The following is a 22,278-nucleotide window of genomic DNA, read 5'->3' on the forward strand; positions in this document are numbered from 1 at the left end:
GAGCTCCAGAAACCTCTCGTCCAACATCAATCATCAACATCTGACCTCTCTAATGCTCCCACGTAGGTTGAGAGCCATCAAACCCTCAGAGCAATGTTTCAACATCTTGTGTAAAACCTTCGTAGAAGGAGTTGGGGCGATAAAGAGGAACACACTCCTGATAAATGCTCTTCGTTTCAGAAGAAATATTGGGTAACCAGGTGTCCACAAACTTCTGGCCACACCCTCTGTGTTCAGACTCGCCTCAGTGACCTAATAACATTGTTTCCAGACAAATGACTTGGTTAATAAAGCTCTTGTTAAATTAAACTCATTATTGAGGTTCTTTGAACACTGTAACAGTTGGGAACATCTTGTGTGTGTGTGTGTGTGTGTGTGTGTGTGTGTAATAGCTGGTTGGCTCTGAGAGACTGCAGCAGAATTACATGCTCACTAATGGAAAAGACAAATGGTTGAGTCCACACCGGGTGGTTTTTTCACAGCAGCTGGTGGCTAACGAGGCCCAGTTCTGCTAGAGTTTATGCTACAAACATGCTAGCATCAGAATAACATTACACTAGCCTTAGGCTAACAACCCACCGACCGTATGCTAATAACCTGTGTCTCTGACAGCTGGAGTGAGTACAGTGACAACTTTGGTCAAAATAATGCAGAAATCACATTAAAAACAAAGACTTTCTAACGGATGAAGTGGCAGATGCAGCTAACTATGTAGCCAACATGCTAGGAACAACACATTACAGCCTTTACACCACACGGTGTTTATTCCACTTCATTTACTGGGGATCACTGATGACTGACAGAGACCCACAGTCCTGCTGAGATCCACGCTACACACAAACACAGGCAACTAGATTTAACTAGACTTAATGATGCTTTTCCACTGCATGGTTCCTATGCTACTGGACTCTAGTGGTCTCTACTGGACTCTAGTGGTCTCTACTGGACTCTATCGGACTCCACTCGTCTCTATTCTCTGATTGGTTCCTGAAATCAAACCCAGTCTCTAAGGGGAACAGTGGGCTTTGGAAACCACAACAACGGCGGCGGTAACGTTAAGCGGTGTTTACTCATGGTGTATTGGCGTGTTGTTGTTGTTTGGGACTGAACACAGCTCCGTCATCAGTTCAGACAGATCAGTAGAGTTTGTTCCTTCCTTGTTGCAGCGTCCAGCTCTCGCTGGATTCTTTCGTCGGCCACCGATCCAAGGAGCGTTCGAACCTCTTCAAAAGACCACGGCGTCATTTTACGAGCTGCCGTCGTGAGTCGGATAAAAACAAACGTGATCTCTGCTGCAGCTGGAGATTTTACAGATGGAGAGTTGGTGCTGGTCGTCTGCGTTGCGTGGCGTAGAGTGACGACTCTCTCTGGACGATCAGCGCTCTGCAAGGTTTACACGCCACGGTTTAGTCCCTACTCGACTCGCTCTGAACCACGAGAGAACAGTCACTAAACAAGAACCCGCTTCCAGAACCAGGACCTGATTCACCTGCTGGAGGAGCCGGAAAGAGTCCAGTAGAGTCGAGTAGAGTAGAGTAGGGACCCTGCCGTGAAGCAGTGCCAGTAAGTGTCCTTCCTGAGACTTGAGCCCCATGTGTCCAAAGCCAAAATGCTAAGCACAGGCACGTAATCCACTTTTTTTTTTATATATTTGTACTAATTTATAGAGACCTTGTTACTGTAAGGCCGGGTTATATCTACTGGTTTAAAGCCCACCCCCTCATCCCCCTGAAAATAAACCCTGTGGCGGTCTGAGGTTTTTTGATTTTTGCTGCTGATCTCCTTCAGCTGCAAAATCTCACAAGCCGAGCAGAAATGCCAGCTCCGGCAGTCTGTAAAGGTCAGTGTGTTGAGTCTGAGAGTGGACAGTGAAGGCCAAGTGCTCAGAAAGCCCTCTGTTAAAGGTGGGAACAGATGGAGCGAGAGAGGAGATGATAAAAAGAACAGGGTCAAAAATTCATTACAAGTCCATTGACTCCGAGGTTAAAGACTCTGACGTGCTGTGATTTTGAAACATCAGTGGAATAAAAAGAATTCGAACACAAGGAAAGAAAATCTAAAATAAGGTGCAGTTCAAAAGGTGCAAAAGGCAGCTTCGCTCAGATTAAAGGTGCAATCAGTACTTTTTAAACACCAAAGAGTAGAAAACAGCTTTTTATCCAAGTGTTTTTTTCATTATTTTTACACTGTTTCCTACATAGTGCATGTTTATTAAAGAGCTGGCTATATTTAAAGCAACACTATGTAGTATTTTTACCTTAAAATTACAGCTTCAACGTCATTGTGATGCACCACAAAGCTGTAACAGGGAGGTCAGAGCCTCTGTCTTTGCTATGATGGGCTCAGCACTGCAAACACTGCACTATGTAACTTTTGGAGGAGGGTAGGTAAACACTCCTCCCTCTCTCACCCTTCAAACTTGATTTCAGGACAGTGCTGTAAAAGTGAACTACACTCTGGCAAATCAAGAGGGAGCCCTGGAGCAAGAACACCTAATCTTACCTAGTGTTGCTTTAAAATAGTACATAATCTCTACTGAGAAAATGTCTCACTGTAGAAAATGATGGACTGCACCTTTAAAGGTACTTTAGGTAAGATTTGGGTGTTTTGCTCCTGGGGCTCCCCCTAGTGTGAATCATTTGTAAGGCACTGTAGTGAAAACAGTGGGGAGGGGGAGGGAGGGTAGAGTGGTTTCCTACAGTAGTTACATAGTGCAGTTTCTGCTGTTCTCAGTCCAGATTAGCTGGCACTTTGCTTCCCATTGAAACTCAGTGGAGAATTACAATGATTCTGAAGTTATATGTTTAGGGTAAAAATATTACGTAATGTTCCTTTAATATGATATTGGCATTGGGTGTGGCCTTTCTATGATGATTATACAAACTGTGGGAGTACAACAAAGTGAGTGTGTGTGTGTGTGTGTGTGTGTGTGTGTGTGTGTGTGCTCTTACCAACTGTGCAGTGTTCTCCGGTCCAGCCCTGGTGACACTCACACTTTCCGTCTTTGCAGGTTCCGTGTTCGGTGCATCGCGGATGACACGCCTTCACATCACACACTGCCCCGGTCCAACCGTCCTCACAGCGACAACTGCCCCCCATACACACTCCGTGAGACCCACAGTCCACAGCACACACCTCTGAATACACACACACACAGAATTCCAGAGTGAGAGAGACATTCAGGTCAGTTCCACAGACTAAACAGACCATAAAGAACACATGTGTTTGTTTTTATACAATGTCGGGACTATTGATATACAGTATATATCTACTTATACATATGTATAATTTATAACTGGTATATACTAATATTGTGTATATTATTTCTGTAAATTATTTGTACATTTCTAAGGTAACAGTCAGAAATAAGTTCTTTGTGTGTGGCACGGCACTTGGCCAATATTCTGAGTCTTATATCTGACATTCATTTGAAATAATAAAAAATGATAATAATGTCCTTTAACTATGGGGTATATTTAAGAGCTTATGTGATAGTTTCCCCATGTGTGTGAATATTTATTACTGTTTAATAACATGTATTATTTACGTTGTATAAACTTCTTCTGTACGATCGGAACCTGCAGCTTCTAAGAAACATTCTGTTGAACAAATAGACGACTGACAAGAAGTCTGTTCTATGTTTGTAACACTGGGACATGCCACACACACACACACACACACACACACACTTACACACATGCAGACGTATCACACACGTACCACACGCGTAAGGCAAAAGATTACATTCCTTATAACCATAATGTTTAACATGAGAGAGAGAGTGAGAGTGAGAGAGAGAGAGAGAGAGAGAGAGAGAGAGAGAGAGATGGAGAGACTGAGAGAGAGAGAGAGAGAGAGATGAGAGACTGAGAGAGAGAGAGAGAGATGGTCTCCTGCTGATTGTACACACACAGTTCAAACACACTGAGGTTATATCTGTCTGGATACACTCCCCACACACTTTCGTACACTGACAGCTATGAGCCCACATAGGTGTGTATGTGTGTGTGTGTGTGTGTGTGTATACCTCTGTGTGTTTGTGGAGGGCAAGGGAGTAAGGGTTGTGTATTATAGTGGATATTTGTGTGTGTGTGTGTGTGTGTGTGTGTGTGTGTGTGTGTGTGGTGATCACTGTTGCTGGATGGATATCTGAATGGTCACATTGAACTTTGTGAGCTGTGGAGACGGACCCCCCACTACTTCAGGAATGAAACTGAGAACAAACAAATCACAACCTGGAACTACCACACCACTCTCTCTCTCTCTCTCTCTCTCTCTCTCTCTCTTGGTTGTGGGTGGTAGAGTGAGTGGAGTGTGGTGAGTTTGAGTGGTTGTTTTCATCATTGTTTTCAGATTTTTCTGAAATGTGGTGTTTTTTCTGTGTGGTTTGTGTGTGTGTGTGTGTGTAGTTGTTGTGTGTGTGGGGGTTTTCTGGCCCATGGGGAGTATTTTACCGGTGTGTAACTGGGGAGTATGGCATCTCTGGACACTGAAATGGTTTGAGAGCCTGACTCTCTGGGACGGTGTGAAGGTGGAGTGCAGGGCTGAGGTTGAGGAGTGCTGCTTGGCGGCTGCTGGGAATGCTGTCAGACATGAAAATGTTGTGTCAGCTTCACGTGTGAATCGTAATGTTCTTTAATGTTCTGTCCACTGTGACACAGGCGAACAAACTTCTTCAGAGTGGGACTGAGATTAATGATCAGTTAATGCCTGTTTTACCCCTTAGTACTCTGTCTTAAATCTCTCTCTCTCTCTCTCTCTCTCTCTCTCTCTCTCTCTCTCTCTACCCCCCCCCCCCCCCCCTCTCTCTGTAATAAGGAAAAAATAAACCCCAGACTCCAAACATGCCTCAGATCATCGTGCTTCTCAGAAAGGAAGGAAACTATCTTTATAATCAGTCCCTCGTTCCCTGTCTCTGTTTATAAACCTGCTCCACACTCCTCAGGCAGAACTAATGGCTAATAAACCTGCTCTGATTTATTGTGTGTGTGTGTGTGTGTGTGTGTGTGTGTGTGTCTGTGTGGCCTCAAAAAAAACTGCAGTAAAACCTCTGTTTTATAGTGTGTGTGTGTGTGTGTGTGGAGCCTAGTCATGTCCACACACACCTCTGCCTGACTGACCATTAAAGTCAGCTCCTGTTCATTGTCTCCATCAGGAAATAAAACAACAGCCTAAAACTGATTCCCATCTAAACACCGCCACACCCCTCCTCCACTCCTTCATCCCTTTCTTTCCTTCACATCTCCCTCTTTCTTTCTTTCCTCACATCACTCTCTCAGTGTCTCAGAGATAATTAATACAAGAAGAAATAATATGGTCAACAACAGGATAAACAGAAATACAGATAGATAGAGAGATAGGGAGAGAGAGAAAGAGGGGGAGAGATAGTGTGATGGAGAGAGAGAGGGAAATGAAGTAAAAGAGAAAAGAAAAAAAGAAAGGTAAAAAGAGACCGATAGAGAAAAAAATGAGATATTAAAGGAAGAGGAGATTAAAGAACAGAGCTAGAAACAGAGAGAGAGAGAGAGAGAGAGAGAGAGAGCGAGCGAGAAAGAGAGAGTGAGAGAGAGAGAGAGAGGAGAGAAAGCTGTAGGAGGGCTCTGGGGTGAAATAGAGTTTTCATTAGGCTCCGTTAGATGCTGAGAGAATGATGTCCCATAACTAACAGGCAGCCATGGGTGAGCCTTAAAACAGCAGGAGCCCAATAGTGCTCTTATTACTGTCATTACACACACACACACACACACAGGCCTGAGTTACAGGAGCTCTGTGTGTGTGTGTAATCCAAGTGCAGTAGAAGAGAATCATACACTCACCGGGCACTAATGTCATGTGTAGACTATAACCACACACTCTCTGTCAGCCGCTCTGTTCCTAAATCTGTTTCCAATAAAGTGGCCAGTGAGTGTCAGTAGAGGGGGGGGGGTGTTTCTGATAAAGTGGCCAGTGAGTGTCAGTAGAAGGGGGGTGTTTCTGGTAAAGTGGGCAGTGAGTGTCAGTAGAAGGGGGGTGTTTCTGATAAAGTGGCCAGTGAGTGTCAGTAGAAGGGGGGTGTTTCTGATAAAGTGGCCAGTGAGAGTCAGTAGAGGGGGGGTGTTTCTGATAAACTGGCCAGTGAATGTCAGTAGGGGGGGGGTGTTTCTGATAAAGTGGCCAGTGAGTGTAATTAGAGTGGGGGTGTTTCTGATAAAGTGGCCAGTCAGTGTCAGTAGAGGGGGGGGGGGGGGGGGGGTGTTTCTGATAAAGTGGCCAGTGTGTGTCAGTAGAGGGGGGTGTTTCTGATAAAGTGGCCAGTGAGTGTCAGTAGAAGGGGGGTGTTTCTGATAAAGTGGCCAGTGAGTGTCAGTAGAAGGGGGGTGTTTCTGATAAAGTGGCCAGTGAGTGTCGGTAGAAGGGGGGTGTTTCTGATAAAGTGGCCAGTGAGTGTCAGTAGAGGGGGGGTGTTTCTGATAAACTGGCCAGTGAATGTCAGTAGGGGGGGGGGTGTTTCTGATAAAGTGGCCAGTGAGTGTAATTAGAGTGGGGGTGTTTCTGATAAAGTGGCCAGTCAGTGTCAGTAGAGGGGGGTGTTTCTGATAAAGTGGCCAGTTAGTGTCAGTAGAAGGGGGGTGTTTCTGATAAAGTGGCCAGTCAGTGTCAGTAGAGGGGGGTGTTTCTGATAAAGTGGCCAGTCAGTGTCAGTAGAGGGGGGTGTTTCTGATAAACTGGCCAGTGAATGTCAGTAGGGGGGGGGGTGTTTCTGATAAAGTGGCCAGTGAGTGTAATTAGAGTGGGGGTGTTTCTGATAAAGTGGCCAGTGAGTGTCAGTAGAGGGGGGGTGTTTCTGATAAACTGGCCAGTGAATGTCAGTAGGGGGGGGGGTGTTTCTGATAAAGTGGCCAGTGAGTGTAATTAGAGTGGGGGTGTTTCTGATAAAGTGGCCAGTCAGTGTCAGTAGAGGGGGGTGTTTCTGATAAAGTGGCCAGTTAGTGTCAGTAGAAGGGGGGTGTTTCTGATAAAGTGGCCAGTCAGTGTCAGTAGAGGGGGGTGTTTCTGATAAAGTGGCCAGTCAGTGTCAGTAGAGGGGGGTGTTTCTGATAAACTGGCCAGTGAATGTCAGTAGGGGGGGGGGTGTTTCTGATAAAGTGGCCAGTGAGTGTAATTAGAGTGGGGGTGTTTCTGATAAAGTGGCCAGTCAGTGTCAGTAGAGGGGGGTGTTTCTGATAAAGTGGCCAGAGTGTGTCAGAAGAGTGGGGGGGTGTTTCTGATAAAGTGGCCAGTTAGTGTCAGTAGAAGGGGGGTGTTTCTGATAAACTGGCCAGTGAGTGTTATTAGAATGGGGGTGTTTCTGATAAAGTGGCCAGTCAGTGTCAGTAGAGGGGGGTGTTTCTGATAAAGTGGCCAGTCAGTGTCAGTAGAGGGGGGTGTTTCTGATAAAGTGGCCAGTGAGTGTCAGTAGAAGGGGGGTGTTTCTGATAAAGTGGCCAGTTAGTGTCAGTAGAAGGGGGGTGTTTCTGATAAAGTGGCCAGTGAGTGTAATTAGAATGGGGGTGTTTCTGATAAAGTGGCCAGTCAGTGTCAGTAGAGGGGGGTGTTTCTGATAAAGTGGCCAGAGTGTGTCAGAAGAGTGGGGGGGTGTTTCTGATAAAGTGGCCAGTTAGTGTCAGTAGACAGAGTGAGCGAAGAGAAAAGACCGGATGTTACGTTACCGACAGAGCAGTCCGGCCCGGTCCAGTTGGCGTCGCAGCTGCAGGTGGCGCTCTCAGTCTGGAAGGTGCCATGACCTGAACACTGGTCCGGGCACACGGTCTTCAGAACCTCACAACTGGACCCAGACCAGCCCGGGTTACAGTGACATTCCCCATGGATACACACACCATGAGAAGAACAGGATGGGTCCATACAGTCCACTGTGGAGAGAGGGAGAGGGAGAGAGAGAGAGAGAGAGAGAGAGAGAGAGAGAGAGAGAGAGGATTCAGACTTAATCCTGAAAATAAGCTTGAGTTTAAAGACAAAGTTGGTAATAAATAAGCGAAAGAGTCTGATCCGGAGTCCGGTGTTCGCAGGTATTTCTATGTCAGGAATAAACAGATATGCCTCTTTCTGTGTGTGTGTGTGTGTGAGAGAGAGAGAGAATGAGAGAGAGAGAGAACCCTGAGGCTGAGTGAGCTGTAATTCCAGTGTGTGACTGAGGGGTTGATGAGACTTAATCAGGACCATTGACCGACTGCCATTTCATCACGGCCAGAAAATACAATTCACACACATTTAATTACATTAGCCTCCTCCCCTTATCTGTCAGTGTGTGTGTGTGTGTGTAGGGGGGGGCTCACACACACACACACACAAACCTTACAAATACTTCTTTCTGTGAACTGTAGGTCAGCTCTGTTAATGTGAAGTCTAAGAGTGAAGGTAATTCCATATTCAAGGCACATTTAATGAGATTAGAACCCCATTCTCTCTCTCTCTCTCTCTCTCTCTCTCTCTCTCTCTCTGTGTGTGTGTGTGTGTGTGTGTGTGTGTGTTTATATTGCATAATCTCAACAGGAAAGCCTGCTCTGGAGCAGCTGCACACGCATCTGAGGTCCCCCTGTCCAACGCCAGTGGTGTTCCCTGGACTGATGGAGCCTCTGAGACGAGTTGGAGACACCTCCCAGACCTCAGTAATGACCCTGTGAATGCCATCACATCCTCACAGCAATGTTCCAGTATCAGAGCAAAGCCTGTGGAAGCTGTGACTGCCGTAAAGAGGGAGGAGACTCCTGACACACCCTCCCCTACCTCTGAGGGGGGAGAAAGGACGTTTTTCAAAGTGCGACAAGCCCAAAAGGACCCTGCGACTGTGGCTCCACGTGATCAGTCAGCGACGCTAACCGACAAGCAGCATGTGAAGCTAATTCCGCTAATCAAGCCCACGAGGTACAATCAATTGTTTCGGCTCTGTTTTTTTTCCCGATGGCGTTCTGGGGGCCGCATCAATGGGGGACACCAGCGCAATTATGTGCTCTGTGAAGTGGAGAGCTGCAATTGTTTCTGCAATCGTCAACTATTAACTCATGGCTAATGATTATTGCAGGGACAGGGGGAGATCAAAGCAGAGAGAGAGAGAGAGAGAGAGAGAGAGAGAGAGAGGGAGAGGCAGAGAGAGAGAGAGAGAGATGCAACTTAGTGTCCCTCGCCACTCTTTAAACAAAGGGAGAGAAGGAAAAGCACCGTGGCATCACATCATATCTGTCTCTCTTTGTCTCTCCCTCTCTTTCCCTTTCCCCTTTGTCTTTTTCTTTCCTCATTACTCTCCCTCTATTTCTCTTTCCAGTTCTCTTTTCTCTCTCCTTCCCCTCTCTTTCAGTCTGTTTCTTAGTTTCTGTTTTTTCACTCGCTCTGTTTTTCCTCAGAGAGAGGGAGAGAGAGAGAGGGAGGGAGGGAGGGAGAGAAAAAACAATGAGGAAGAGGTGAGAAAGAAAAACAACGAGGGAAAGGTGAGAGAGAGAGAGAGAGAGAGAGAGAGACAGACAGAGAGAGAGAGAGAGAGACAGAGAGAGAGAGAGAGAGAGGGAGCACGCGAGAGAGGGGGAACAATGAGGGAAAGGACAGAGAGAGAGAGAGAGAGAGAGAGAGGGGGGTAAGAAAGAGAAAAACAATGAGGGAAAAGTGAGAGAGAGAGAGAGAGAGAGAGAGAGAGAGAGAGAAAGAGAGAGAGGCAGAAAGCTTTTCAGTAAGTCTCCTCTTCCTTCAGTGAGGGAAATCGATGGCGGTTCTGACCCGATGATAATCAGCGAGTGTGTTTATGACACATTATCGCTCCATCTTTGATGGCGTAATGAAACGGCGTCTTAATGGAGACGCGGCTGATGACAGCCTCTTCCACACAAAGCCGCCTGATGGGCCCTTTCTGCCCCTCGCCTTAAGCCCGCCCCCGAGAAGTGCTTGATAAAGATTACAGCTTGTAATGATTCAAATCCTGACATCAAAGTGTCAAGTCGGAGAACCAAGCCCTTTGTGTGTGTTCAGGGTTCTGCTTTCCCTCCCAGAGCCCGCCGCCTACACCACTCAGCCAAAACATTACAATCACCTTGTTCCTACACTCTCTCATCCACTGACCAGACTGTAGCTCTTATGTGGTTCTGCATACTGTATTAGCCCCTTTCACCCTGTTTTGCTGGTGTAGAGTGGATCAGACACAGCAGTGCTGCTGGAGTTTTAAACCCCTCAGTGTCTGGACTGAGAACAGCCCACCGACCAAAAACATCCAGCCGACAGCGTCCTGTGTCACTGATGAAGGACTAGAGGCCGAGCGACACACACTGTGCAGCGACAGATGAGCTACTGTCTCTGACTTTACATCTACAAGGTGGACCAACGAGGGAGGAGTGTCTCACGGAGTGGACAGAGTGGACACAGGGTTTAAAAACTCCAGCAGCTACTGCTGTGTCTGATCCACTCTACACCAGCACAACACACACTAACACACCACCACCACGTCAGTGTCACTGCAGCGCTGAGAATGATCCACCACCACATCACACCTGCTCTGTGGGGGTCCTGAGCGCTGAAGAACAGGGGGAAAGGTGGGTAACAAAGTATGCAGAGCAACAGATGGACCACAGTGTGTATGTGTAGAACTACTGTAGGTCACTGTAGGGACTGATGTTGAGTTTATGAAGTGCCCACAGTAAACAAGGCTTTAGATTCAGAGTAGAGTCAAAAATCAAGTCACAGTCTAATCACTGATTCACTGATGATGTCATCGGTGGTGTAACTTATGATGTAATCGATGATGTAACTGGTTCCTTACACTCGTCACAGTTGTCTCCCTTGTATCCCGTGTTGCAGGCGCACGTTCCCATGATGCAGATGCCGTGTCCACCACAGTGAATGTCGATGCACTGGTTGTTCGGGACGTCACACTCTGTCCCCTTCCATCCGCTGTAGCAAAGACAGCGCCCCCTGGAGTACTGACCGTTCCCACTGCACAGCACCGGACACGCAGCTGGAAAGAGAGGAGAGAGGTGTTTCCACAAACACTCTTAAAATAAAGGTCATACAAAGGGTTTTTGAGTGATGCTCATCACCTCTTTACTTTTTAAACCTATGTTAAACATGGCCGCCCCCACGTGTGGGGCCCTGCTCTGTGGAGCGTAAGCCGGTTCATTCGGGGACGACAGAGCAGTTTGGAGAACAGATGGAGCACCTCTTTAAGCTAAAGCCATTTCTGACCACTTCTGCTGGTCCGTTCATCGTGAAATATTCACACCATGCAAAGAGCAGCTGGCGTCGTGGAACGGGAAAATAAAAAAGCAGATGTGGAATATGAGCGATGAGTAATCGTGAGTCTTTGAAGAGCCGTGATTTGAGATTTCACACGGATCCGACAGACGTGGAAGAAGGAGAAACAATCAGAGAAGTGATGCTAATTGTTTCTTCCTGTCTGTAATAAGAGCCAATCAGAGACAGAGGATCAGGACGCTCGTCCAGGCAGCTGCATGCTGTCTAATAACAATCTGAAACCAATTACTGTGTGTGTGAGCGTGTGTGTGTGTGTGTGTGTGTGTGAGAGAGAGAGAGAGAGAGAGAGAGAGAGAGAGAGAGAGAGAGAGAGAGATTACCCCGGGAACAGTCAGGCCCAAGGAACCCGGGGAAACAATGGCACGTTCCTGAGCGGCAGTCTCCGTTTCCATGGCAATTGTGTGGACACTCTGTGAGGGACTCTGTGGGGAGAGAGGGAGAGAGAGAGAGAGAGAGAGAGAGAGAGAGAGAGAGAGAGAGAGAGCATTAATGGAGGAGGCAGGAGACTGTAAATGCAGTCTCTCTGTGTGTATATATCTCTTTGTGTGTGTGGTGTGTGTGTGTGTGTGTGTGTGTGTGTGTGTGTTCAGTGTTTAATTAAAAAAGCAGCAGCTGCTTGATGAAGCTAAAGCTGTGCAGACCACTCTCCTTCTTAATGAACCAATCACAGAGACATTACCACCAATTACACACACACACACAAACACACACACACACACACACAGAAACAAAGAAAAGAACAAAGACAAAAGCTACAGTACTGTACAAAACTCCACACTACCCGCCGTTAATCACAAGCTATTCATTTTTCAGATCCCTCACTTCACAGCCCTCTGTGTCCACCCTTCCACTGTGAGTTGAAAAAACCAACACCGTGGGTCTGAAAGGATGTGGAGCGATGGAGGGGTCCCAGGTTGTGGGTTGGAATCCCACTCTGGGTGACTGTCTGTGAGGAGTGTGGTGTGTTCTCCCTGTGTCTGCATGGGTTTCCTCCGGGTGACTGTCTGTGAGGAGTGTGGTGTGTTCTCTCTGTGTCTGCGTGGGTTTCCTCCGGGTGACTGTCTGTGAGGAGTGTGGTGTGTTCTTTCTGTGTCTGCGTGGGTTTCCTCCGTGTAACTGTCTGTGAGGAGTGTGGTGTGTTCTCTCTGTGTCTGCATGGGTTTCCTCCGGGTGACTGTCTGTGAGGAGTGTGGTGTGTTCTCTCTGTGTCTGCATGGGTTTCCTCCGGGTGACTGTCTGTGAGGAGTGTGGTGTGTTCTCTCTGTGTCCGCGTGGGTTTCCTCCGGGTGACTGTCTGTGAGGAGTGTGGTGTGTTCTCTCTGTGTCTGCGTGGGTTTCCTCCGGGTGCTCTGGTTTCCTCCCACAGTCCAAAAACACACATTGGTAGGTGGATTGGAGACTCAAAAGTGTACATAGGTGTGAGTGTGTGAGTGAAAGTGTGAGTGTGTGTCACCCTGTGAAGGACTGGCGCCCCGTCCAGGGTGTGTCCGCCTTGTGCCCAGTGATTCTGGGTAGACTTTGAAAGAGAGAGGCTCTGCTGCAGCTGTCAGTGGAACAACCAAACTGAGGACATGCTCTGGACGTGTAACACATTCCCTCAGGTTCTCTTTGTAGGAGACAAAGTCCACAGTGTCCTCTCTGTAACACCCAGGAACCGCCCACTATCGCGTTTACTTCTTCTTCTTCTTCTTCATTTCAGACCAAAACCTACAGCATCTCACACAGTTCTTCTGTAGCCGTGATCGACAGTTTATAGCTCCGCCTCCCGCTGACCTCTGAACTCACACAACTAAACAAACGAAGAGTGGACCGCGTCAAACATGTAGTGTCCCCAGTCTCCCAACCGAGACACGGCACGAGTTTATGGCTCTAATCTGACACAGGGAACGTCCTGAAAGACTAAAACATCGTGTCTGTTCCCGGCGTTAGACGTTGGCTTTCTCTGGCATCATTTTATTATTCTACGTCTGTTTTGTTCTTGTCTCTTTTGTGTTGATATTGTTCTTTGCTGATCTGTGTTCTGTGTTTCCCCTGCTCTAATAAACCCCCTCTGCCCTGTGTTTGTTGGACACTAATAATAATATAATAAACTGAACGTTGTCCACAGCATCATTCACTGAAACAGAAAGCGCTGTCCTCCCTCGTAAAGCTCCCGGTTTGAGTCCGAAGGTCCGTTCTGATGGTGTCAGATATTCAACAACAGCAGGTTAGTGGATCTTCTCTGGAAACCCGTCTCTCGGCGGAGAGCAGCTATTACCGCCTCAGCTGTCAGCTCTCTCATTAAACAGAGGAGAAAGGTGTGTGTCCAGTGACAGAGTAATGAAGTGAAGCTGCAGTTATTACACACACACTCACACTCACACACACACACAAACACACACACGCACACTCACACACTCATACACAGCACATGCTCAATCAATTTCCATTTTCAAAAGGTTAACATCTAAAACGGACACGAGCTCATATTCGCTCCGTTCATTTACAGCGGCACACAGCGAAGGGAAGAGAGAGAAAACCACACTAATCAGAGAGAGAGAGGGAGAGAGCGAGAGAGAGAGAGAGAGAGAGAGAGAGAGAGAGAGTAATAGAGAGGGAAAGAGGGGCCTGTGGGTCACTAGGCAACACTTTGATGTTGCTCCTGCACCAAACCATTTAAAGCTCCAATCGATTACATTCTGATGAGAATCACACACACACACACACACACACACATCATTGCTGTTGTAACAAAACCCTGTATCTCCAACACAGTAACTTTAGAGTGGAAACATTAAGAGTGCGAAGGAGAGTCGAAGGAGATACAAGGTTTTCTCGCGACTCATAATTCTGATGGTGGAATAATGAGAAATCTGCACAAACCTATGATGATGGTGTTGTAAGAGACCTGCTCCATGTTTTTCCCGTCGTTGTAGAAGGCCAGGTGCCAGGTCCCGGAGTCCAGGAAGCGGATGAACTCGGCCTCGTGGACGCTCACGGACCTCGCCCTCCTCACCGCCCCCTCCACCTCCACCAGGCCTCGCTTCTCCTTCAGCATCAGCCGACTACCGTCCAGCAGCTCCACAAAGTCATACTGACAACACACACACACACACACACAATTACACTCTAACTCAATCCAGCTCAACTGAGTTCATTCATTTATCTTCTGTAAAACACCACCCGGAATCTAGAACATACCTTGGACACACACACAGTTTACCTATACTTATGAGGACCTCTTTTAGTTGTTTTACATTAAAGTATCTGTTATTGGTTTAAAAAAAAAAAAACATTTAAAATGTCCTCACCATAAGTAAATGTGCTTGCAGGAACATCTGGTCCTCACAAATATATAAAAACACACACAATCTTGCAAATCTGAACTGTGGGGATATTATTTATTTATTTATTTATTTTGTGGAGACTTGCCATTATCTTTTGATTAAGTGCTACTTGTTTAACCTGAACCCTAGCCCTAAACTTAACCCTAAAACACATCTTCACCATGAAAGGTAATGATTACATTGTGGGGACCTGCTGGAGGTCCAAACAAGGAAGACAAGTCCCCACAGTGTGAGTGTGTTAACAGCTTTTTGATCCCTCACTATGATATATACTTGATATATACACACACACACACACACACACACACGTCCATACACTTCTACAAAAGATGAAGTTCAGCGAGGCACAGATAATAACCCACTTACAGTAAATGACCATTTTCAATTACACAGTGAATCAAAACACAGCCGAGCTGTTTTCACTCTTCCGCCCGTTTACGGCGACCGCGGCGAGTTTACACAACCTTCTCTGTGCAAATTAGCCGCATTAAATCTGAAGTAATTAATCCACGCTCTTAAACGTATAGCAGTTTTCTAAAGAGTTTAACGCGGCTAATTCATGACGCACCGCAGCGAATAACAATAAAGCTCTCGCTGACACACAGCCTTACTGCACTTTCACCATGACCTCCGCACGCTCACTGAGGCCCTAATTATGAACGATCTTCAGCTGTGACAAAGAGACACACAGCACGCTAGCGAGTGAAGCGCCTCACGTGAGAAACTCAGCAGTCACGTTTCCTTCGTCTGCGTGATGGGTTTGAATGGCTGCGACTGCGTGAGAACGGTGGAAATGACCAGGATCATTCAGGGAAAACATTCTTTATATTTATTAGCTTTAATTTTTTATAACAATAATAAGACACCTCTAATGTGTTAGCATGATGCTAATATGCTAGCACTGAGGTCTCTGAACCAGCCAATAAAGGTATTAGGGGATGGAGGTGTGGCAGACTGTGGGAAGAACTAGATTTTGTAGAAAGGTTGATCTCCAGGATCAAAGTTGGAGACCATTGTTATACAGACTGCTTTTAAAATTGAAATAATAAAATATATATCGCCCCCTGCACTTCCTGAAGTGTATTACAATCTGTCAAAATAATTGTATGGAGCATTTGAGTGTTGTAGAGCATCGGATGGTGGTTTCCTCCGTGGTCCAACTCTTGTGCTGCAATGAAAATTTCGATGTGTCTTACTTCAGCTTCTGACCTCAGAGGGGGTTCATGTGGTGACTGCTGTTTTTTTAAAATAAAATGGACACCACCAGAACATGAAACAATAGCAGCTATATCTTACAGGAGGCAGCTATGGCCTAATGCTTAGCATGGTAGGCCTGGTGTTTATATTTGTATACTTGTAATTATCTTATCCTGTAAACTCTGTAAACGTTGATTTGTTTTGCTCCATGGAGTTCTCATCAAAGCTTTTCACTGCTAGCTGCACCAAAATTGGGGTCAGAGGGCATGAAGGAACAGCACTGTCTCCTCCCTCAACATCCACAGATGAACTGTGCTTTAGCATTTTCAACTTTCATCCATCGTTGGGGGTACTACTAGGGGGGGGTATCCTAGTGCTACCACAGACCGAGCCTCCCACAACTCTGAGCCTGAGACTCTGAAACTAGAAAAGTGAGAGATTCTGGTGAGGGGTAACTCCAAACTGGAGGAAGTGGGAGGCCTTGCCCTTAAGCAAGGGAATGCCTCCCACCCTGCAGGGCCAGAACTCGTAATCTCGACCACCCTTGACTTTATTAGATCACTATTTTTACACATTTTTCCAGAGTTAGGTTATAATATCTGTATATATTCATCCATTCATTGTCTGTAAGCTCTTAACCACTTCAGGGTCGCGGTGGGTCCTGAGTCTAACTGGAATCAGACTCTATCTAATGTAGATTTGTTCCATGGAAGTGAGCACTCATCGAAGCATTTCACATCTATTTACACTGTGTATGTGACAATAAACTTTGATTTAATTGGATTCCCACTGTTGGGAAACCGAGGGGAGTTGGTGGTGGTGGTCTCTAGGGGCTGAGTGTTCATGTTCCTCAGGATGTGAGGCATTGCCTCGCTGCCTCCCTGCTCACCAGACTTCCCTACTGATCAGATTTCTGAGTTTCAGGAGTTCCTGTGAGACCAGGGGTCTCAGTTTGTGTTAGCGCAAGCAGATCAGGGGTCCCTGCCGTGACAATATCGCACCCTACACTTTCTACTTTGCTGCAAACACCACGAAAAATCCGTCATCGTTTGACAGAATCATTGTGATAAGGACTGCAGAGTGTCCCTTTATGTTGGTGCATATGTGCGTGTGTGTGTGTGTGTGTGTGTGCGTATTTAATCTGACTTTAACATGATAAAGGAGGTCCTATTTTTAAACTTAAGATGGATTGTCTTCATTTAAATCAGTAAAGCTGTATGGCTGTGTGTGTGTGTGTGTGTGTATGTGTTGGGGGGTGGTTTGTGTGTGCGTGTTTTTTTTTTTGTGTGTATGTGTGTGTGTGTGTGTGTGTGTGTGTGTGTGTGTGTGTTCTCTAATGTATCTCGAACAGCCCTTGAGTTGTGAGACATTTTTCAAAGACGTTTTTGTTCTAGCGAGCGGCGGAGGAAGAGCTTTTTAAAAAGAGACTCTTCACGTCCACATCTCTTAAGTGCTTCACGACAGGTTCTCCTCCGGCTTTTGACAAGCTTTCCACAAAGAGAGGAAGAGATGAAGCGAGAGAGAGAGAGAGAGAGAGAGAGAGAGAGAGCTAAGCATATTCAAGGTCTCTGATGAGTTTACCATTCTTCACTCTCATTTTACAGCACATTAAAAACACATTTCTCTCTGAAGATCTGGAGAAAAAAAAGAAAAGGGAAAGAAAAGAGAGAGAAAGAGAGAGAGGGGAGAGAGAGAGAGAGAGAGAGAGAGAGAGAGAGAGAGAGGGAAGAAGAGTAGAGACCAAATTTCGAGCAGCAGGGAAAAAATAAAAACCCAGGAGTCTGCAGACTCGTCTTCATTTTTCCGTTCGTTTTCTTATCTGCTCATCTGTCCGTCAATATCCCTTCATCCCGTCCTCTATACAGTCTTACAGCAACATATTGATCCATCTGCAGCAATTAAAGGGACAAACGGGCGCTGAGCCTCTTGCTATTGACTTCCATTGTAGAGTTCTCAGTTCCCTGCTCCCTCCATTAAGACGGAGAGATGGAGTGACAGACGGGTGGCTTCTGAAGACGAGGGTGACATCAGGTTCTCGACCTGCGACGGAGCCGTGATTGGAGTATAGTAAAAAAAAAAAAAAAAAACGAGGCTGCATTTGCTTCCACTGTCTGCATTCCACCTTAAATAATGCAGAAGTTACAATCTGATGCCTCTGCTCCACCTTAAATTGTGCAGATGGTTCAACCTAAAGTCTTTGCTTCACCTGTAATTGGCCAGATGTTTCATTTTGGTGCCTTTGTTTCACCTTAAACTGTGTGACAATTACCTTCAGATGCTGCCGATCCACCTTAAATAAAGTGCAGCAGTTAACTCCAGGTGCCTCAGCTCCAACGTACATGATTACACTTACTAAGTTACATTTAGTGCCTCTGTTTTATCTTTAATGGTGCAGAAGTTGCTGCTTTATTCCACCTTAAATATTGGGGCAGTGACAATCTGGTGGCTTCCTTTCACTTTATATGGTGCAGATGTTTCATCTGAATGCCTCTGCTCCACCTTAAAGGGTGCAGAAATCTCTTCCAGTGCCTTTGAATCACATTAAATGGTGTGATATTTACATTCTGTTGCTCCTGATCCACCTTAAATAGGACAGCAGTTTAATTCTGGTGCCTTGGTTCCAACTTGCACAGTCGGAGATACATATTGCTGCCTCTGTTTCAGCTTAAATGGTGCAGATATTACATTCCACCTTAAAAAGTATGTAGGTTATATCATTATACATTCATTCCACCTTAAATGATGCAGAATTTTCTTTGTAACGCCTCATGTTTGTTTTAAATGACTCAGGGCAAACAATGTGTGTGTGTGTGTTACCTGTGTGTGTGACGGCGGCAGACCCTTGCGTCCGTACACTCCCACCAGAGCATCCCGGGGCACAGAGATGTTGAACTTCAGAGACTGCGGCTGGTCGATATAGAGCTGGGAACGCCAGAACATCCCAGGAGGAACGTCCTGGACTGCCCTCCGACCTACGTCCACCTCCCCCGTGTCTATGGTGTTGTTCTCCTGGATGTACACCCCCGCTTTACCTAGAGAGAGAGGGCGGAGGGAGGTAAGGACGGGGGATCATTTTAAACATATTCTCATAAGGTTAAAGGAATATTTGATTGTGTTTATTTGTTTACAACATCATCTCATTCGACCAATCCCAGATGTGTCCTTGTTATTTTGTAGCGGAGCGAGAATAACATCCAGTTACTTTAACCGTCCACTGTGGGGACTTCAGCATGTCTACAGTCATGTCCCCACACATACAGCATTACATTTTAAGGAGTGTGAAAGAAGGTAGGTTTTTGGGTTGTGGTTAGGGTCAGGGTTAGGATTGTGGTTAAGGCACAGGACGCTGTTCACCGACTGCATCATGCAGCGCCTGAAAATCTGACACCATTCTTTTAAACGGAGGTACACACACTGACGCCAACAACGCACATCGACCTGTCGGTGCTCAGTGACTACGGGAACTGTTCCCGAGTGCATCACAGTGCGCCACGGTATATTACACCATTCCTACCTTGCACTGAAGCTGCACGGAGACACGGGAACACACATTAAATCATACGTGGCTTGACATTTACAAACCCCAGCCTTTGGAGCTTGTGTTTTTCAACTGGAACTGGAATTTGTTGGCGCTCTCATTTGTTCGAGGATTGATTATGCGACGCTGTGCAGTGTGTGTGTGTGTCCGGTGGTCTTTAAGGGTTAGAGTTAGGGTCAGGGTCAGAGTTAAGGCTGTGTTAGGGTTAGGGTTAGAATCAGGGTTAAGTCTAAGGTAGTAGTTGATTAATGTTGTGTTAAATCTCCATGAAATGAACAGATGTCTGTGTAATGTCCCCTGAAACCATGGAGACAAACCTCTCTCTCTGTCTCCCTTATACACATAGACACAGAGAGACAGAGAGAGAGAGAGAGAGAGAGAGAGAGAGAGAGAGAGACTTAAGAGCTGCTCATATTCTGTTTGATTTTCCATGCTGGACTGTTGAGCCTTGGCTTGGTCCGAGGGCTGAATTTTCAATTTAATTTTTAACTCGAGCTGTGTGTGTGTGTGTGTTTCTGCATTTCCTCAATTTGCTGTGATCCAGAAGCGAAGGCACAAACCCCAGCTGGACTCAGGAAGTGGATGCTAATTGCTGAGCTGCTTTTCCGAGGGAAACGTCTTTAAGCACCTGAGGGAGCGTTGGAGCTGCTGCGCGGCCAGAAATCAGATTCACTCCGTTTCCTGCGTTTAAACGTGGTCAGGGGTCTGATGTTTGCTTCTAATTTTCACACCAGAGACGCAAGGCTAATGAAGCTAACAAGTAAAGGGCGCTTATTTGTGTTGAGTAACTTAATTAAGTAGCAAACTTAAAACATAAATTGGTGGAATCCACCAACACACACACTGTGAAACAAGACCACCCAGTCATTTTTCCGTAAGCTGCAGAGTCCACATCTCCACATCTGACATCATCTGACCCCGCCCCCTTGTCTGAGTCTGTCCAATCACAGCGCTGGGCCCTTGTTTATGTTAAACGCAGCACTGAGTAAAAACAGAGAAAACAAGTACGGAGACGAAAGAGAACCAAGTGAAAACAGCTAAAAACCAGAGCTTCTGCTCCTCACTGCTGTGCGCTCAGGGTCGGGGTGAACAGCGAGCGGCTCGATATCATTTAAAGGAACAGGTGCGTTCTGAACAGGGCTGTTTACACAGGGGGAGAACACTGCTGTGGGGCTCGTGGGGTTTGGACCAAAGCAGGTCATAGACGGTTCATGTGGAGAAGGTGAAGAGTATGTCTCGTTATGTCTGGAGCTGCTGCATATGAGCCCAAGGTCACCAAGCTCAATGCCAAGTGTTGACTTGAGTAGTTTGAAGATGTGTAATTTCAGCTGTGAAATTACAAATTGCAGCGGAGTCTTGGATCCAGAACTAATCCTCCAACATCAGCACCTGACCTCGCTATTGTTTAAGTGGCTGGATGCCATCATGTCCTCACAGCAATGTTCCAGGCTCATTGAAGCCTGTTCATTTGTACAGTGTATGTTAAACAGTGTCTGAAAAACACTTGGTTAAATGTAAGTGGACGACAACTTTAAACACCTGCAGGATCTTTATTATGTGGACGCTGGACATTACTGTGGAATTAATGAGCTAGTAAGTTAATGTCTAGATATCACACACACACACACACACACCCACGGTGCCTGGTATTAAGAGCCCTATAACAGTGTGTGTAAAAGAGAGAAGGGAAATGGCCTGAGCTCAGAGTCTCTTTAATAATGACCAGCTGCCATTAACGTCCTATTAATCCCCTGTAATTATCCCTCACAGGGCTTTCCCACAGAACTGACCACAAACTGGACACATGAGGACACTGGAGTGGAGACAAATTAACCCCTCACTGTCCCCGTTGTCCTCTATAACTCTGTATACACTGCTTCATTTCTGAATGACTGGGTCTTTTTTCTGACTGTCTCATGTTTGACACACTGTCTATTTGCACTTGTCTCACCTTGGACTCACGGTGTCTCATTTCTGACTTGCCATGTCTCATTCTTGACTCACAGTTTCTCATTTACATATTATCTTTTTTTACTCATGGTGTCTTAATTCTGACACATTGTCTCACAATTGACTCACTGTCTCATTTTTTACTCACTGTGTCTCAATTCTGATTAGCCTTGACTGATTTTTTTACTATTCTTTCTCATTTCCATCTCAGTGTCTCATTTTCTATTCTGATTTCTTACCCACCATGTCTTGCTTTTCACTCCCTGTCTCATTGCTGACTCACAGTTTCTCTCTTTTAATTCACTGTTCCTCATTTCTGACACATTTTGTCTCATTTTTCATTTTTGACTCGTTTCTAACTCCTTCTGTCTTGTCTCTTCTCTTCGTTTGTTTTCACTCCTCGTCATCCAGCTCCTATCTTCTTCACCTTTGTTCGCTCCCCTCTTCCCTTCCCTTCTCATCTGATCTCTTCTTTCTTTCTTCATGTCTCTCCCCTCCTCTCTGTTCTACCCTTTCTTTCTCTTTTTCTCGACTCCTTCTTTCTCTGTGCCCTTCTCTTCTTTCTCTTCATTTCCCTTTCTGTTTAACCTGGACTCTCGCTTCGTTGCGTAAACCATTTGTTCATCTTGGCAGATCCAAGCAGCTCATTTTACTGCCACCACCTCTTTGTGTGTGTGTGTGTGTGTGTGTGTGTGTGTGTGTGACAGTTTGAGAGAAATACAGAGCTGTACATGCACATGGACGTAACCCGGCACTTTTCCTCTTGCAGCACAGCGGCGAAAGAAGAGCTGGAGTGTGTTTAAATATTAACATAATCAATACACACTGCTCACGTACAACACCCTCTCTTTCTCTCTCTCTCTCACACACACACACACAAACACACAAACACCCTTGCAGTGTTCTAGATACTCCTGGTGCTCTCACTGGGAAATGTAGCAGGATGTAATGTGCTGCTAATACACAGAAGATGCACTGGAAGCGAGAATGTGTGGCATG

The 22,278-nt window shown here is 46.1% G+C and overlaps 1 protein-coding gene across 1 annotated transcript in view; it reads right to left on the minus strand.

The window, feature by feature from the left end:
- Positions 1-21,322, minus strand: part of tenm3 (teneurin transmembrane protein 3) — a 128,814-nt gene extending 107,492 nt beyond the window's left edge. Inside the window, exons 1-9 of the mRNA XM_066678290.1 lie at positions 21,281-21,322; positions 21,098-21,125; positions 19,306-19,317; positions 18,609-18,823; positions 14,131-14,341; positions 11,589-11,690; positions 10,778-10,972; positions 7,689-7,889; positions 2,952-3,137 (exon numbers count right to left, since the gene is read on the minus strand). Coding sequence (XP_066534387.1) covers positions 2,952-3,137; positions 7,689-7,889; positions 10,778-10,972; positions 11,589-11,690; positions 14,131-14,341; positions 18,609-18,823; positions 19,306-19,317; positions 21,098-21,125; positions 21,281-21,322 — 1,192 coding nt within the window. The remainder of the gene's footprint in view (positions 1-2,951; positions 3,138-7,688; positions 7,890-10,777; positions 10,973-11,588; positions 11,691-14,130; positions 14,342-18,608; positions 18,824-19,305; positions 19,318-21,097; positions 21,126-21,280) is intronic.
- Between the last annotated feature and the right edge of the window lie 956 nt (positions 21,323-22,278).

This window comes from Hoplias malabaricus, chromosome 8 (genome assembly GCF_029633855.1).
Source record: "Hoplias malabaricus isolate fHopMal1 chromosome 8, fHopMal1.hap1, whole genome shotgun sequence".
Classification (NCBI taxonomy): domain Eukaryota; kingdom Metazoa; phylum Chordata; class Actinopteri; order Characiformes; family Erythrinidae; genus Hoplias; species Hoplias malabaricus.